This window comes from Lotus japonicus, chromosome 3, assembly GCF_012489685.1.
Source record: "Lotus japonicus ecotype B-129 chromosome 3, LjGifu_v1.2".
Lineage (NCBI taxonomy): Eukaryota > Viridiplantae > Streptophyta > Magnoliopsida > Fabales > Fabaceae > Lotus > Lotus japonicus.
The window spans coordinates 18,291,276-18,308,485 of record NC_080043.1 but is presented as its reverse complement, the minus strand read 5'-3'; the positions used below and the strand labels follow the sequence as shown (position 1 = coordinate 18,308,485).

The window sequence follows — 17,210 nt, the reverse complement described above, 5'->3', positions numbered from 1 at the left end:
GTTCCTTGCTTATTTTACTGGACATTGATTATAGTCATGGATAAGTGGTTGGTTGTAAACGACCTCACACAGACCACGGTGTTTGTTTTGTTCTTTGGCTGCAAAAGAATTAGCATTAGTGCCATGAGAAGATACCATTAGTGGTATTAATGAGCAATTAATGGTATAATAAATACTCCACAAATTGAGTACTCTATACTCTTTCAAGTTTCAAGTATTCCTCCCTCACTAACGTGTATGTTTTCCAAAGAGAAACATAATACTAATAAAAGCAACAGAACAAATTAGGAAAGTGATTCAATTATGGCTACAACAAAGTATTTAAGCACATTAATGTGATAACATTTAAAATACGAATATTTATTTCAAAATATAAGAGCGGTGATTTAATTCCATAATAAATTGATGATTCACTATTTTTTTAATTGAATTGAAAAGGCATTGACCCTAACGGCCTAACTCATCCCTACAAATCAGGGAACAAACACAAAAATCACGCAAACAGTGTATTATTTTTTGCTTTTATTTCAGTATAGTTTCCCTAATTAAGTCAGGGTTTGAAAGTCTTCTTTCTACTTTTTCACAAAACATAAAAAAATCAGATTACATGTTGTGTTGTAAATCATAGCAGCATAGTGAGTAACCAACGAAACCACCAAATTGAAGCATTAAACATCATGCAAGAGATCACGGACAATGAAAAACATGAATTTGCTATCTAACCAAATAGAAGGCATGGTGCCACAACATTTGCACACGTATTTGATTTGATGTTTACGAATTATAAAGTTTCATACACTATCCTGCTTAGATTTTATTATGTTATTCTGAAGCACCCATTGGATTAATTCTGATTTTACAAAAATGCTACTTTTGAGATAACTGTAAGATGGACAACTTTGACCAGATCAGACAGATGTTCAGAAACCTTCTTTTGGTCACACATGTAGTAGAACAATAAGTGGTAAAATTGTTGTATTTATCCTTGCAAATTTTAAACAATTCCATCCAATGACCTTCAAATTCTTCAACTGTGAAAGCATCTACCAAGTGGGCCCACTTCTCCATAACCTCTGCAGCAAAATTATATGTGCCAACATACAATTTGTACTTTGCCAAAACACACTTGTTTATGTGCCACAAACATAATAAATGGGTAGTGGTGGGAAGACTTTGTTTAGCAGCACTCAATAAGACCAGATCTCGGTCAGTCATAATCACTGTAGGCAACCTGGCTTGGTCGGCAATAAGAGACTTCATACACTCCAATGCCCAAATGTAGTCATCTGTGCTCTCACTAACAATGTAGCAGAATGCTATGGAGTATGTCTTATCTGTGGAAGTCTGGCCAACAATCTCGAGCAAGGAGAGCCCATGATCACTACATAAGGAAATGTCTTGAACAGTTTGATAGCATTCGAATGAGCCCAAAATACATCTCTAATGACTTCCGATCCGGGTTCATGTCTTTCAAAGTGAACATAGTTGTCACCGTCCAACTTCTTCAGCAAGTGTTGCATCTCTGTCAATCACCCACGAACGGATTGTCTAAACCTCTTGCAAACACCATAAATTTGTCGGATGGTAGACAAGTTTGAAGGATTTTTTTTCTTCAAAGACAACAACATCTTTCTCGGTGGAACCTAAATCTTAGCCTGTTTTATCACTTCCTCCTTCTCATCACAAGTTATTCAACCAACGTAATTGTGGTCAAGTAGTGACTTAGCTGGTTCATGGACATGTGTACCCTCCATCACCTTCAGCCACCAATCTCTACGATTTTTCGTAGGTCCTCCTTTTAGTCTAAAAGGACAACCTATCTTTTGTGTTATCGTTCCTTCAACAAGATCAGGTTCTTTGTAGGGAGCATACAGACCATGCTTCTCACACCCTAGATAAACATATTCTTTTCTTCCATTCGCACCACTATCAGACTTTGTGATCACCAGAATATAATTATTTCTAATCGAAATGTCGTGAACCCATTTGAAAAGATCATCTCGTTTAGGGAAACACTGTTTAATGATAAACAAGGCATAAGGCATAAACAAGGCACAAACAAAACATGCAAAAATTTGTTCAATGAATACCTGATCAGTTGCATATAAATGGGAGACATTTATACTTATACTCTGGGGTTCAAATGGCGGTGGTTGCTCCTCATTGTCCAATTCAGGGTCCCCCAATTCAGCCTTAATCAATTGTGATTCACCAAAGATATAAGAATTTGTCATCCCTGGAAGTAAATACGGAAGTCTATGTTTCATACGGAATTTTAAATTTCATATCTAATACGGAACATAAAAGTTTATATCAAATACGGTAATTTATATTCCGTATTCAAGACGGATTTTAAAAATTCGTATTGAATACGAAATTTTATTTGCCGTATTTGTTCTCGAGGCAGAAGCTGTAAACTACCAACTTAACTACTTAAACTAACAACTAACTACTTAAACTAAATACTTAATAAATACACTACTAAAAACTAACAACACTTACCAGGAGATGGTTGTGGTGGTGGTGGTGGTGGTGATGGAAAGAAGAAAAGTGGAGATGTTGGTGGTGGTGGGAAGAAGAAATGTGAGGGAGTTGAGAAGTAATGGTGATGGAAAGGAGTGATGTGGGAAAGGTCCGTGAACCTGCTTGTCAGATAAAGTACAGGGGCCTGGGAGGAGTTGGTGGAGGGAGGAGTAATGATGAAAAAGGTGATCAGCCTGTCAGATAAAATACAGTTTTTTATATTCCGTATTCAATATATAGAATACGGAATATAAAAAACCGTAGGGTACATTTGAGTTAAAATACAGTTTTTTATATTCCGTATTCATTATATAGAATACGGAATATTAAAAACCGTAAGGTACTTTTAGGTTTAAAAAAAAAAAGGTGGGGCTCCAAACCCAATTCCCCCACTAAGGCTATGTTTGGCATGCCATTTCAGCTAGCTTATAGCTTATTTGACTAGCTTAAAGCTTATTTGACTAGCTTAAAAGCTCTATAAAAATGTTTGGTGAAGGAGCTTATTTCAGTAGCTTAAAGCTTTAAGCTATAAGCTATCTCGGGTAGCTTAAAGCTTATAGCTTATTAAATATATTCTCATTTTTATCCTTACTATTTTATCAAAACTTCACCTTTAGCCTTATATGTTTTCTACTAAACCTATTTACCTACTCATTTTCCGATGTACCAAAAAAAACTTATTTATTTATCAGTTATCACACTTGTCTCATATGTACATCGTTCCCGCACAGAAATAATTACTACTTCAGAATAAAATAAATAATTTTATATTACAAATTACAAATTATTTGTTTTATTCTATTTAATTTAATAAAAATATAGAAAAGTAAATAAGTAAAAATTAATATTTTATTTTTAAGATTTTAAATAATTTGAATGAAATTAAAAAATTTATAATAATTTTAATATTAATATCATATAGGTATTAATGTGAAAATAAAGTAATGTTAAATATAAAAAAAATTATACAAGTATGTCATTTTACAATTTCAGCTTGTTCAACAACTAGTTTTACCAAACACTTTTGTTCAAATTACGTAGCTTTTCAGCTATCAGCTATCAGCTTTCAGCTAGCTTATCAGCTTTCAGCTTTCAGCTAGCTTTTCAGCTATCAGCTAGCTTTTCAGCTTTCAGCTAGCTTATCAGCTAAACGTGCCAAACATAGCTTAACTCGTTAACATTTCTCACTTTCTTTTTGGTAAGACAAGAACAAAAACCTCATTCCATTGTCCCTCGTGCTTTCTTTCCATTCCTGCTTGAAAGACATGGAGGCCCGAATAACATAGCCAAATGTTTTACCTCAGAGCATAGGAATCATCGATGATTAGTGTTTTCTTCACGGTTCGCTTTGTCGCCACAAATTCTGATGGTTATCTTCGGCGGAGGACTTGTTCTGCGGTTGGGTTTTCATGGTTAAAAACTCTGCCATGGCCAAAAATACAATACCCACAATTCAAAATTGGAAACAAAGATGTGCTTTTAGCAAAACTTTTACTTTGTTATTTTGATAACCTCCTAAAAGTATTCTGCTCCATTGCTTCATTTTGGCCACATTGCACCCATAATTCTCTTGGCATCAAATAAGCAATGTTAGCAAAATCTATAGCAAAATCGCAAAATCATAAGATTTTACGATTTTGCAGCACTGTTCCGATTCAAAACGCATGCAAAATCTTTTTTTGGTGGAATCCCGTAGAATCTTAGATTTTAATCGTAAAATCGTAAAATCCTATTGAATCTTACGATTCTAGTATTTTTTTAATTTTTGAAGCTGATTCCTAAAATTGGGGAAACTAGAGAGTTTTTTGACTTTGTGGAAAAAACAACCCACCACCCAGCATTTAGGGGATTTCGAAATTGAAGCTCTAATTGATTGTAGTTGCCAAATTTGAATGGTTAATTGACAAGAATTAATAACTGATTGTATATTTCGAAAAATCAACCTATGTGACCCAACCTTCATGCCTCTAATTGCCTATTTAATTCACTCATAGTAGAGTGAATTGAATCACGCATTCATGCTCTGTTTTCTGTAGTCTCTATCTAGGTCTCTTCCTCTTATGTTTTCTCTTCATTCTTCAACATCTTTGTTTTCCTTCATTCTTCAACGTCTCTGTTTCATCTTTTAATTTCATGTTCTAGTACTCTTATGATTTTGGATTGAGATTATGACTTGTATGGATGTTAATCTGATGAATTTTTATTCCAATTTTTGTTAAATGATGTGACTTACAAGATATCAATGCTATTTTTTTGTTTTTCTATTTATGGTAGAATCTTACGATTCAATTTACGATTATACGATTATACGATTTTGAACACCCTCTCCGATTCTACGTAGAATCTAGTTTTTCACAACATTGCAAATAAGTATTATCTTCATTAGAATAAATGTGCCTAATGTGGCCATAATTACAGTTGTAGACCAGACCGCAATTTAAAACCATGTTCTGAAGGGATATGCTTCATTAGAAAATTCCAAATTTTCAATCTAACTCTATCTATTCCATATAATTCATAAGAGAATGTCTTGTGCTAGTTCTTTATCTGTGATATATACTTGCTATTCATGTTCATGTCATGCCTTAAAAACACTAGCCTCATTTTTTCTACAATGATGTCAGCTGTATGTTTTGATTATGATGGTTTGTTTTGATATACTATTTCAAAACAACTATTGGTTGAAGGCTTAATTACAACTTTGGTCCCCGACGTTTACCAATGCCATGATTTTGGTCCCCCACCTAATTTAATTACATGGATGGTCCCCGACGTTGTAGGCTGCGTGCAACGTTAGTCCTACCGTTTATTTCTTAATGGAGGAGGCTTACGTGGACGTCTAGTTGAAGAGAAAAAGGAGATCCGAGGAGAGGGGAGCACGTGAGTATCACGTGAACTCACGTGAACCTTATATGAACCCATTATACCCAAATCTGAAACCCTAGGAATCTAAATCGTGTTACCTTCTTCGTTCCAGGGAGGTCAGTGGTTTGGGTATAATGGGTTCAGATAAGGGTCACGTGATACTCACGTGCTTCCCTCTCTCCTCATACCTCATTTCTCTCTCCAACTGGACGTCCACGTAAGCCTCCTCCATTAAGAAATAAACGGTAGGACTAACGTTGCACACGGCCTACAACGTCGGGGACCATCCATGTAATTAAATTAGGTGGGGGACCAAAATCGTGGCATTGATAAACGTCGGGGACCAAAGTTGCAATTAAGCCTTGGTTGAAACATGAATCTTATTCATTTTCAGTTTATTCTAATTTTTCTGCTTTATTCTAATTTTTCTGCTTTACCTATACGGCTATACCAGATTGTCGATATGTTTGGCTGCGGACTGCCTGTTTGTGCTGTATGTTTCGTACTCTTGGTATGATATCTACCTCCCTCGAAAATTGTTTTTAATATTTTCTGAAGTTCAGACAAAATGTTCTTTTTCATTTATTGGTCAAATCATTTTACTTTCTTGAAGCATAAAAGAACTGGTCAGAGATGATAAAAATGGTCTTCTTTTCTCTTCATCTTCAGAGCTAGCAGATGAACTTCTCGTAAGTTTTCTAATCATTACATGCACAATCACATTGAACTTGAGACATATTTAGAACTTACATTCTATATGTATTACATTAATCTTACACCGTTAATAACTTTAGATCAAATATGTTTTTTGTCAGTCCAATAGTTGAATTATATAAGGCTTAATTGCTCTTTTGGTCCCTCAACTTTGACCTTCCTGCGAAAATCGTCCCAAAACTTTAAAATTAACAAAAGACGTCCCTAACGTTTACACCCGGTTGCAAAAATGATCTTCCGTCCAATTCCATCCAATATTTAACGAATTCTGGGATAAAAATTAATAAAAAATAAGAAAATAAAACAAAAATATAGAAATTGATGAATGTTCATCTTCTTCAAAGAACCTTCATCATCATCTTCATATTCTTCTCTAGAAAACCTAGAAGCAAACCAAAAAAATCATCAACCCCACCCCAAATATCAATTTCAAATCTCAAATCAACCATCAATTGAAGATGATCACAAACACTAGAACCAAGTCATTCAATTTGTGAATAATATCGTGGGCAAGCTAACCACCGAACACAATGTTTATCAAATAACCACCCAACACCTCTAACATCATTAATTGCAGCAACTCTCACATAGTTGATGGGTCCTTCAAGTATGACCTCTTGTTTATCCTGTGCCTCTTCAAGTTACGAATCCAGATGCACCAAGCTCATACCTACAATCAACCCACACGTGAACACCAGCAAACCCCAGAAACCCATAATCCAAAAACCCTAACCCAAATCAGAGATAAGATGAAGAGATCGATAGAGATTCAAAGACAGATCCTTTCCCCAAAACCCCAAATCCAGAAATCATTCAACTTAAACCTCAACTCAAAAAACATTTCTGTTATTGAAGAGGGGAATAAGACCCTAAAATCCAAATGAGGGAAACGTATCAGCCTCTTCTCCTTTCTTTAATTTTCACGCAGCCACAACAGGGATTAGTAACAGCAGTCATGGCTGCGGGTTCTCCTCATTGCGAGCAACAACGACGCAAGGTCAATATATCGAACTCATCCTCTTCCTCTCTTCTCTGTTGAGACATAAACAAATATGTTCTAATTCTTTAATAATTTTTTTTATTGGTATATAGGATAGTGATTTTTGGATGAGAAAGCTTGATTTTGATTTACTCATTTATATGAAGATAAAGGAAAAGTGGGATGAAGATGATGAATTTCTGGGTTTTTAATATGAAGATGATGAATGTCTCAGAGACTAAATTTTTTAATTAATTTTTTGAGGAATATTCCGTTAGTTTTTTGATGGAATTGGACGGAAAACCAATTTTGCAACCGGGTGTAAACATTAGGGACGTTTTTTTGCTAATTTTAAAGTTTGAGGACGATTTTTGCAAGAAGGCCAAAGTTGGGGGACCAAAAGTGCAATTAAGCCATTATATAACTATTCATCACATTTTGTTAATCCAATATATCTTTATAAATTCCAATGATACTCTTTATGAATCTACCATACATCTCAAAACTCACCACTTATCACTCTTTAGTGCATTTGTTGTAACCTTTCTTTTTTTGTCTTTGTGCAGGCTAGCTGCTACTTTGTTTCTTTGTTTGTTCCTATGCCTTTATGCTTTTCTTGTAGCTTTTTTCCTGTTAAACCTTGGGCTGGAGTCCCTTACTCCTTATCTATATATTTTGGCTTTTCCAAGAAAAAAAAACATATCTCATCATTTGAGATGTGCCATCAATGATAGGAAAAACTGCTTTTTAAGCCCTTGATAAGTCAGCAAGTTAAAAATGTTTAGAGATTCCAGGCAAAACAATTTAGTCATTTGGAGTAAAGACAGTCATGTTCAAATGAGAATGAAGTGTTTAATCAATTCACTCAGTGTAATAACTTTTTATGTTTCATTTTAATAATAGCTTCATGAAGAAGAATTTACAATTTTATTGTTAAAATGATAAGAGTTATGTAAACTTCGGTAAAAAATTAGTTGACTGTTAATCATTCAATAATCAATCTCAATGTACATTCGATCTATTTTAATGTCTACCCACATGGAGCTGAATTTGCTAACTGAGCCACACCTTGTGATTCTAAGAAAGATAATACTAAAGATACTAAAATGGTCACTGTTAGCCAGTTTGTCGGCATTAAGCTTTTTTGCATTCTTCTGATATATAAATATATTAGATCATTAGATGCAGTTTGATGTTACATCTTATCCTGTGAGTGTAGAATTAGTTGTCTCGAATTTGATATCATAAGACAGTGTAAATATCTGATCTTAAGCATACTAATTTGCCGTCTTGCTGAATCTACACAGAGGCTCTTCAAGGGATTTCTTGATGGATGTAATTCTTTGAAGTTTCTCAAGGATGGTGCATTAGAAACTGGTTCTTCAGCAAGGTGGACTACTGAATGGGAAGAACATGCAAAGCCACTGATAACTGAGGCAAGTTCATTCTTATTTGCTATGTTACTTTCATAAGAAGGTTACCTAGTCTTGCAGTAGTTCACAATTCAATATCTGTTATTCAAAGTTAGTCCTACTCCCTATGTTGTTTGCATGTTGTGTTTGCTTAAAGGGTTATTAATAAGAGCATTTGAATTTGCAGGTTGTATCAAGATTTTGATTTTCTTGTGCTTTTTAGAAGACGCCTTTAGCTCCTCCAACAGCGAGTTGGTTGATCCATTGGTCTGATACTGTAGAAGGTTGACTAGCACAATGTGCTGATTTCATACTGACTTTTTGTTTTTTTGGCAATTTTTAACTGAGCCTCTACAAGATATGTATGCAGAAAAGGAATGCAACGACTTTTTTACCAAACTAGTGTACTTTTGAAATTTATTTATCATTATAGTATAACTTTTGATTTAATTACCTATATAGTGTAAATCACCACTCTAAATGGCGATACCTATTTTTTTAATTTATTTTAAAGAAATCGCCACTGCTAGTGGCGACACCTTAAATTTTTTTTTTTGACTTTATATTTTAGTGACGGATATCTGTCCGTCACAAAACCCTGGTATATAATTTAAATTAATTAGTGACAGAATATAAAGAGAGAAACTATCCGTCACAAAAAGAAATATTCCATCGCTAATTCCTTTGCGACAGAAATTCTCCTCTCAACTGACCGTCGCTAATTGAATTTATATTATTCACTAGGATTTTGTGACGGAATATTTTCGTTGCAAATAAATTCTGTCACTGAGAACTTTGCGACGAAAAACTTCTTTCTTCGTATTCTGTCACTGTTTCCTTTTAATAATAAACAAGGATTTTGTGGCGGATGTGTTTCCGTCACTAAAGTAGAAAGTCAAAAAAAAAAAATTAAGGTGTCGCCACTGTCAGTGGCGATTTCTCTAAAAAAAAATTAAAAAAAATAGGTATCGCCACTCTTAGTGGCGATTTACACTAGTTAGGTAATTAAATAAAAAGTTACACTAGAATGGTAAATACATTTTAAAATTATACTACTTTAGTAAAAAAGTCGACTGCAACACCTGTCTCTTATTGACTTTCTGTTGTAAATAGATGTTAACTGAAAAATTGGCTTTCCATCATTGAGAATTTCATTTTCTTGTAATATGACTTGATTCTGTGAAAGATGTAAAATTGTTGTCATGTGACTTTGCGGTGACAGATCAAGCTTGGAGAACTTACTCCCAAAGTCCATTATAATAAACAAGTGGAAGATGCTTTCAAAAAAAAAAACAAGTGGAAGATAAGACACAGAATTGAAATATACACACATCTTTGATATTCATAAAATTCTGTCATTTCTGAGGTGCTCTTTGAAAAAATTAACTAAAGAGCCAGATATTACTTATTAGAAAAGAAATAAAAATTCTCGAAGGATAACTTCAGTGGTAAGAGCTGGGAGACATATGAGTTAAAGAGGGAAAGATCTATGGATCAACTCTTGAAGGTGTAATTTATCTTTCTGATTTAACAAAAAATAATGATAGTTCAAGAAAGAAGGAAAAAATGCAAAATTAATTAGCAGTCGTTAGTCGTTAACTACTCACATGAAACAAGATAATTTTACCAATTTTACTCAAAATCAACTAATGGACTGGGAAAGCAAAAAGAGAGAAGAAAAAAATACGTAAAGGTTGTGATGGGCCACTATGTAATGGAATATACTTATATTCTATGTAGGATCTTACTATCCATTTCATGATCTATTGGAATATACTTATATTCTTTGTAGAATACTACTATCCATCTCATGATCTTGCATTTTTACGATATTTTCCTACTAAATGAAAATCGATTGAGTTTTTGACAATATTGATTATAATAGCTGGACTTAACAATATTGACATAACGTTAAAGACTAAGTTTAAATTATATAATAAGATTCAAATGAAATGTTAAGAAAAAGATGGATCAAGATGAAAATTTATAAATTACATAAGGACTAAAAACATAAACACTCTTTTACCACAATACAAAGTACAACTCAAATGTTAATAAATAATCCAAAATTGTTCAATAGAACTCGCATTAGGTTTTACTCCCAAGTTTTATTCAAAAAATCTCAATGTGGGATTATGTTGTCATTGCAGTTAACAATCGTTTCATAACTGTTGAATGAAATTTGGCCGGCTTAGGTTCTATGTTAATGTTTTGATTCTAGTATAAACCTATTATGGCCTTCTTTCAGAGCCAATTATCAGAAGACGAAGAAGAAAAATGAAGCAAAATTTTCATGAAATAAGAAAAGCAAAGGCAGGAACTTGAAAATATGCAAGTTCCCCAAATCAAACCTGTGCCAAAAAAAAAAGATTAGTGTCTTAGGCTAGTTTGGATCGTAAACCTAGTTCCTAGTACAGATAGTTCTCCACACAACTATCTCTTTGAAAGCAACACAATTATTGAAAACAGTAATATTCAGCACAAATAGTTCAAACATCATCGATGCAAATCCAAGACCAAAAATACACCGATGCAAATACAAATGATATGAAGTACAACAATTCACTGACAAAACAACAAATAAAAACTTAAATACTGAACTTTAAAATAAAACTAAGGCCACAGTTTTTATCAGAAGAAACTCAGCTAAGGTCATAAATAGTGTTTTTAGAATGACTTAAAGCTTGTCTTCAAACTCAGAGAGTGGAGTCATCTGCTCCTTCAAACCCTTCCTCTTACGAATGTCAGTAACAAGCGTTGCAGCTTGTGAGCCAGACTCCAATGGATCTGAGGACATCATATCCCAATGATCAAAGACACACTGTGGGAAAGCCTGCCCTGATGTTGCAGCCCTCAAAGTGCCAGAGAATCCGAAGGATTCGACGACAGGGAGGTATGCTTTGATGTTGTAAAGTGGGGTACCTTGCCTCTGCATTTCCTCAAAGACGTGTCCACGTTTCTGATTCAGAACACTGTAGATACCACCAAGGGCTTGCTCAGGAGCCTGGATTTCCACCAGGTAAACAGGCTCAAGGAGCCTGGGTTTGGCAGTCAACTGGGAAGCATAGAACACTCTCCTAGCTGTAGGAATGATCTGACCACCACCTCTGTGGATGGCATCAGCATGCAGGACAACATCACACACTTCAAAGCAAATGGCCCTCATGTTTTCTTCAGCCAAAGCACCTTCTTTTGATGCCCACTGGAATCCGGCAACGACAGAATCCTTGATTTCGTTCAAATACTGGACTCCCTTACACATATCAACCACCATGTTTGGTCCAAGGGTCTCAGGTCCGAAACACCAGATTTTCTTGGCAAGATCCTTGTCCCAACCATATTCTTCGGACAAGATTTTGGAACGAACTTTGGGGTCATCCCTTGGTCCAATCTTGCCATCATCAATAGCTTCTGCAAGCCCGTCCTCCAGTGGTCTTGCTTCCATGTACAGACGGTTGTGCTTGTTGGGTGACTTACTCATCACAGTGCGGCATGATCTCTCTAGAACTGTCTCTCGGAAAGACACAACAGGGTCAGATTTAACAATCTCAGCTCCACCCATGAAATCATCTTGCAAGTCCTTCAAACAGATCTCAAGATGAAGCTCTCCTGCACCAGCAACAATGTGTTCTCCAGACTCCTCAATAGTACAAACAACCATAGGATCTGATTTAGCCAACCGTTTAAGACCTTCAACAAGCTTAGGAAGATCAGATGCAACCTTACACTGAACAGCAACACGGACAACAGGGGAGACAGAAAACTTCATAGCACGAATTGGGTGAGCATCAGTTTCCTTCTCATTTGTCAATGTAGCATTCTTGGTGATAAATTGATCCAAACCAACCAAAGCAACTGTGTTACCACAAGGAACATCCTCAACAGTCTCCTGTTTCTTTCCCATCCAAATGACAGTTCTTTGAACACTTTTAGTATACAGGTCTTTTTTCTCTCCAGGAACATAATTTGGTCCCATAATCCTGACTTTCAAACCAGTTGAAACCTTACCAGAGAAGACACGGCCAAAGGCAAAAAACCTACCCTTGTCAGAGGCAGGAATCATCTTTGAGACATAAAGCATCAGAGGTCCCTCAGGATCACAGTTTCTGATAGCAGTAGCATATTGATCATCAAGGGGACCCTCATACAAATTCTCAACACGGTATCTCTGGGCTGTTGATGGAGAAGGAAGATGAAAGATCATCATTTCCAAGAGAGCACTAGCTGCTGGGAGCCATGTCTGCATGACACGTTTCATCAATGGTTTACCCATCAGGTCCTTCTCATCAGATTTCATGACGACTCCTAGCTTTTGCAGCATAGGCCACAGCTTATCCTTCTGATCATTCATACAAGTGTTAATAATCTGCTTGATAGGTTCATAACAGAACTGAACGAACCCTCGCTTGCAGGTAGCTGAACCAGTATTCTTGGTGGTCCATTTCTTGGTGGCTGGATCAAAAAAGTTCTCACCCCAGAGCCTTTCCATCATCTTTGACTCGTCAACACCAAATTTTGAGGCATACATTTTTGCAAAGTTTGTCAAAGTAAAAGCCCAGCCATGAAGACCAGCAGAGAAAGCAACTGTTCCTTTCTCTGGGTAGACCATACAATCACCAAGCAGTGGGTCTTCATATGTAGCCATGATCACATTAGCATTCTCAATAACACGGCTAAAAGTCTGATAGGCCTCCTCTCCATCCACCTGCAATTCAAGGAAGCATCTGTCCATCTTATTGACAGTCAGAACAGGCTTAATCCTTTCTCCCAAGGCCTGTCGTAGCACAGTTTCAGTTTGGACACAGACACCTTCAACACAATCCACCACAACAAGGGCTCCATCAGTAATACGAAGTGCAGCAGTAACCTCAGATGAGAAGTCGACGTGCCCAGGGGAGTCGATGAGATTAATGAGATACTCATTGCCCATTCTCTCTCCCTTGAAACTCTTGAGAGCCACATCAGTCATTTCATAGTACAGTGAGATACCAGTAGACTTAATTGTAATACCACGCTCAGCTTCATCTGCACGGGTATCAGTCATACGGACATCACCTGCTACTTCTTGTGCAATAATTCCAGCAGCAGCCACCAGAGAATCAGTGAGAGTGGATTTTCCTGCAATAAGGAACCAAAAGAATAAATTGTTAAAATTCAAACCAGCAAATTAAGGCAATTATCATATGACAAAATAAAATGCACCCCTGATAAACAGCTAAACAATTGCATCACAGACTATCGTTAATGACATATGTATACAAAAGATAATTGAAATGAATATTTTTCTGAAAGCAAAATATATTGAAATATATAGAAAGTTGAGAAACTATCCCTCCCAACATGGGTACAATGACCAAGCCAACAAAATAGCTCGCAAAATACCAACCACAACAGCAACCCCAAAACAAACCCCTCAAGGAAACAAGCATGTCTAAACGCCTACCCAACAACCCTTAAGCGAGAACTCCAAAATAAATATCGAAGACATTAATTTGATACCAAATATAAAGGAACATTTCAAGAGATACAACCATTAATTTCTTGTCAAACAAACACCAAAAACACAATTATATCTTCATAAACATAGAATAAGAGAACAACAACACTCAATCAGGAAAGTAAATCATAGAGCAATAACCAGAAAAACAAAACAAAACCCTCTTGAATCCATACCGTGGTCAACATGAGCAATAACAGACATATTACGAATGTTATGCTTCAGGTCCATAATACGACGAAGCTCCTCAGCTGTAAACTTCACCTGTAAACACAAACACAAATCTCAAATCAGATTCTGAAAATTCAAAATCAAACAAAAATTCACACAGAAATTTTCAGCATCTTACCATCTTGACTGGTAGTTAACTTCCACAGCAAAAAAATTGAATCGGTTAGAGCTGAAACATCAGAACAAGACTGAATCAAAAACGAGTACAGATAAAACTAATCGAAATCACAAAATGAAGAGAAATCGAATCGAAAACGAGGAGAATCTATAGAACAGGTAAAAAAATTACAGATGGAATCTGGAAAGCGCAAATCTAAAGCAGATCGAAGAAAAAATTGAGAAAAATGAAGCGAGGAAAGGGAAAACGCGTACAGATCTGTTTGGGAAGAGAGAAACGATGGGAAAATCGAGTGAGAAAATCGGATTAAAGAGGAAAATTTGAGAGAGAAAACCCGAACCTGAAGGAGCGAGAAGAGAGAAAGAGAGAGTGAGGCGGCGTTGAGAATGATGCGGCCTCTTAAGTTTGTATATAAAGCGGTGAGGGTATTTCCACCAAGCAAAACCAAAACGCAATCCCAAGGGTTTTGTGTGTTTTGGGTATTTGCTTTTAAGACCTAGTTTTCTCACACCACCTATAGTGAATGAAATTCCTATTTTGGCCTAACCTCTACCCATACTCACTACCTATTCACTCTTCTACTTAATTAGGGTTGTCCAAAAAAAATGCTACCGACCGAAATCTGATTCGCTCGATAAAACCGTGACCCGTGCAGACTGAATCCGAACAGCTTGTAATCACTAGTTGGTTAGTGGCAGATCTGGTGTTTTGATGTTTTTCACCCGATAAAACAGACTATTTTGGTTTGAGTTTGAATGATGGGAAACCCTACTTCTACTTCATCCTCTTGGACCTCTTTTGATATCTCATCATCTTTATTTTCATTTTACCATTTCATGGTTTCTTCTCCTTCTCTTGTATGTGACATTGTTGTTTGAAGCATCTCATTTCTCCTCTATACATATTTGCTGACAAGTCTTAATGAATGTTTGAAAATATGTTTATGAATTGTTGTTTGAAGCATCTTATTTTAAATGTATGTTTGAAAATATATTTGAAGCATCTCGTAGGTTTTTTCTAAATGTATGTTTGAAAATATGTTTATGGAACCTAACTCTTTGAAAATGATTTTTTTGGAATGTGCTTTTAACGTTTTTTTATCAGGTTCCGAAAATATGATTCGGGAAACTGATTCACTAAAAAACCTATTTTCGGAACATACATTTAGAAAAATTATGGAATTATGTTTTGAGAACATATTCATGCTTTAAAACTTCCAAAAATTTAATTAAGGAAGAAGGTAATGAGTAATGTTCTGAAATTCAATTTCAGGAGCTACTTTTTTTGGTACTAATGTTTAAGCTCTTACTTTGTTCTTTTTTTAGGTATGGAAGAGAAAAAATTGATGTAAGATATATATGATTTGATTGCAAATGATTAATATGATATAACTGTCTCAACCCCAATTAATGTTGTTGTAGATTTTACATTTTTACTAATGAGTTCACAATGCAACACGTAATATAATACACTGTAAATTTTGTTAAACTATGTGTGTTTTACTAATGCTAAATGGAATATGTGAAACTATGAATGTGTGTTTTACTAATGCTAACCGATATATGTGAATTTTTCCAAATTGATATGATGTAGTGGATTGAGCTTGAGAATTTGAAAAAGTAAAGGGTTTTGTTATTGTCCTAATGAGATCAGATTATAGAGGTGATGGAAGAAAGAAAATGATCACTTTTACTTGTTTGAGGAATGGGAAGTATAGTGTTATAAGAATCAGTTAATACACAAAAACACTCAAAGTAGGAAAGGTGAATGTCATTTTAGATTAAGAGCGAGATCATTGTCAAACGGTAAATGTTGGACATTAAAAGTGTTGTGTGATTTACAAAACCATGCAAGAGCTGAAACAATAGATGGTCATGCCTTTGTTTGTAGATTAACAATTGATGAGAAGAATTTTCTTTGTGACATGATAAAGAACATGATAAAACCAAGAAATGCGTTGCTCACATTAGTACAATCAGACAAGTTTACAATGCGCAAAATAAGTATTGTAGGTCCAAAAGAGGCCCAAGAACAAAATTGCAACATCTCATGTTTTGTTGCCACGTGATAGATATGTTCATTTAAATAGGGATGAATCATCTGATGTTGTGAAAGATATCTCTTGGACGCGTCCCGATACTATCAACCTTCTAAGTGTGTGTTTGGCTCGGCGTTAGTAGAATTGGATCTGGCCAGAATTGGATCTGATATGAATTGGATCTGGTAAACGTGAGTTTGAGTGACGTGATTTATGTTTGGATACATTTATCAGGAATTGGATCTGATAGACTTGAATTGGATCTGTAAAAGGGAAAGGGGACAATTGGATCAACATTGATGCTAAAGCAACAAATTGTTGTGTTAGGATGGATCCAATTCTGGGGCCAGAATTGGATCAACATTTAACATCCAAACATCAATGGAGATGGAAAAATCACGTTTGAGGTCTTTAAACGTGGATCAGGCATGATCCAACGTGCATCCAAACACACCCTAAATGTCTTTCACATTGTGTTAATTCCTAGTAATACAATACCCCCCTATAAATTGGGCATGCCTCGTATTGGCCCTAAAGGAGTCATCACTACTAGAAAAAAGACTTTTCACATCAGGGTTTTCACAACGGTGGATGAAATACCTGATGTGAAAGATAACGCGGTGGCAATATTGAAATTATAATGAACTTTTATGATAGTTTTCACATCAGTTGGAAATAGGTCTGATATGAAAAGTAATTAGTAAAGAGTTTTTACAACGGTTAATACAATAAGCGATGTGAAAGCTAAGTGCGGTGGCATTTTTGAAATTTTAATGAAGTTTATTTCACATCGGTTGAGAATATAACCGATGTGAAAAGTCTCTCTTTTCTTT

General features: G+C 35.5%; 1 protein-coding gene across 3 annotated transcripts; it reads right to left on the bottom strand.

Moving 5' to 3' along the window:
* Positions 1-10,949: 10,949 nt before the first annotated feature.
* On the bottom strand, positions 10,950-14,790 carry LOC130743040 (elongation factor 2-like). Of its 3 annotated transcripts, none has more exons than XM_057595144.1 (4): positions 14,680-14,790; positions 14,340-14,390; positions 14,167-14,254; positions 10,950-13,611 (listed from the first exon to the last, which is right to left on the bottom strand). In XM_057595144.1, the coding sequence occupies exons 2-4, from the start codon at positions 14,340-14,342 to the stop codon at positions 11,171-11,173; spliced, it is 2,532 nt and encodes an 843-aa protein (XP_057451127.1). In that variant the 5' UTR covers positions 14,343-14,390; positions 14,680-14,790; the 3' UTR covers positions 10,950-11,170. The 3 variants fall into 3 exon arrangements, with proteins under 3 accessions (XP_057451127.1, XP_057451128.1, XP_057451129.1); XM_057595145.1 differs by having other exon boundaries at positions 14,594-14,700; XM_057595146.1 differs by lacking the exon at positions 14,680-14,790 and adding an exon at positions 14,511-14,668.
* Between the last annotated feature and the right edge of the window lie 2,420 nt (positions 14,791-17,210).

Bases quoted from the DNA above. Each gene is read 5' to 3' on its own strand.
- LOC130743040 (XM_057595144.1), bottom strand. The intron at 13,612-14,166 runs GTATGGATTCAA...TCCTTATTGCAG, and splicing joins TATTGCTCATGTTGACCACG to GAAAATCCACTCTCACTGAT.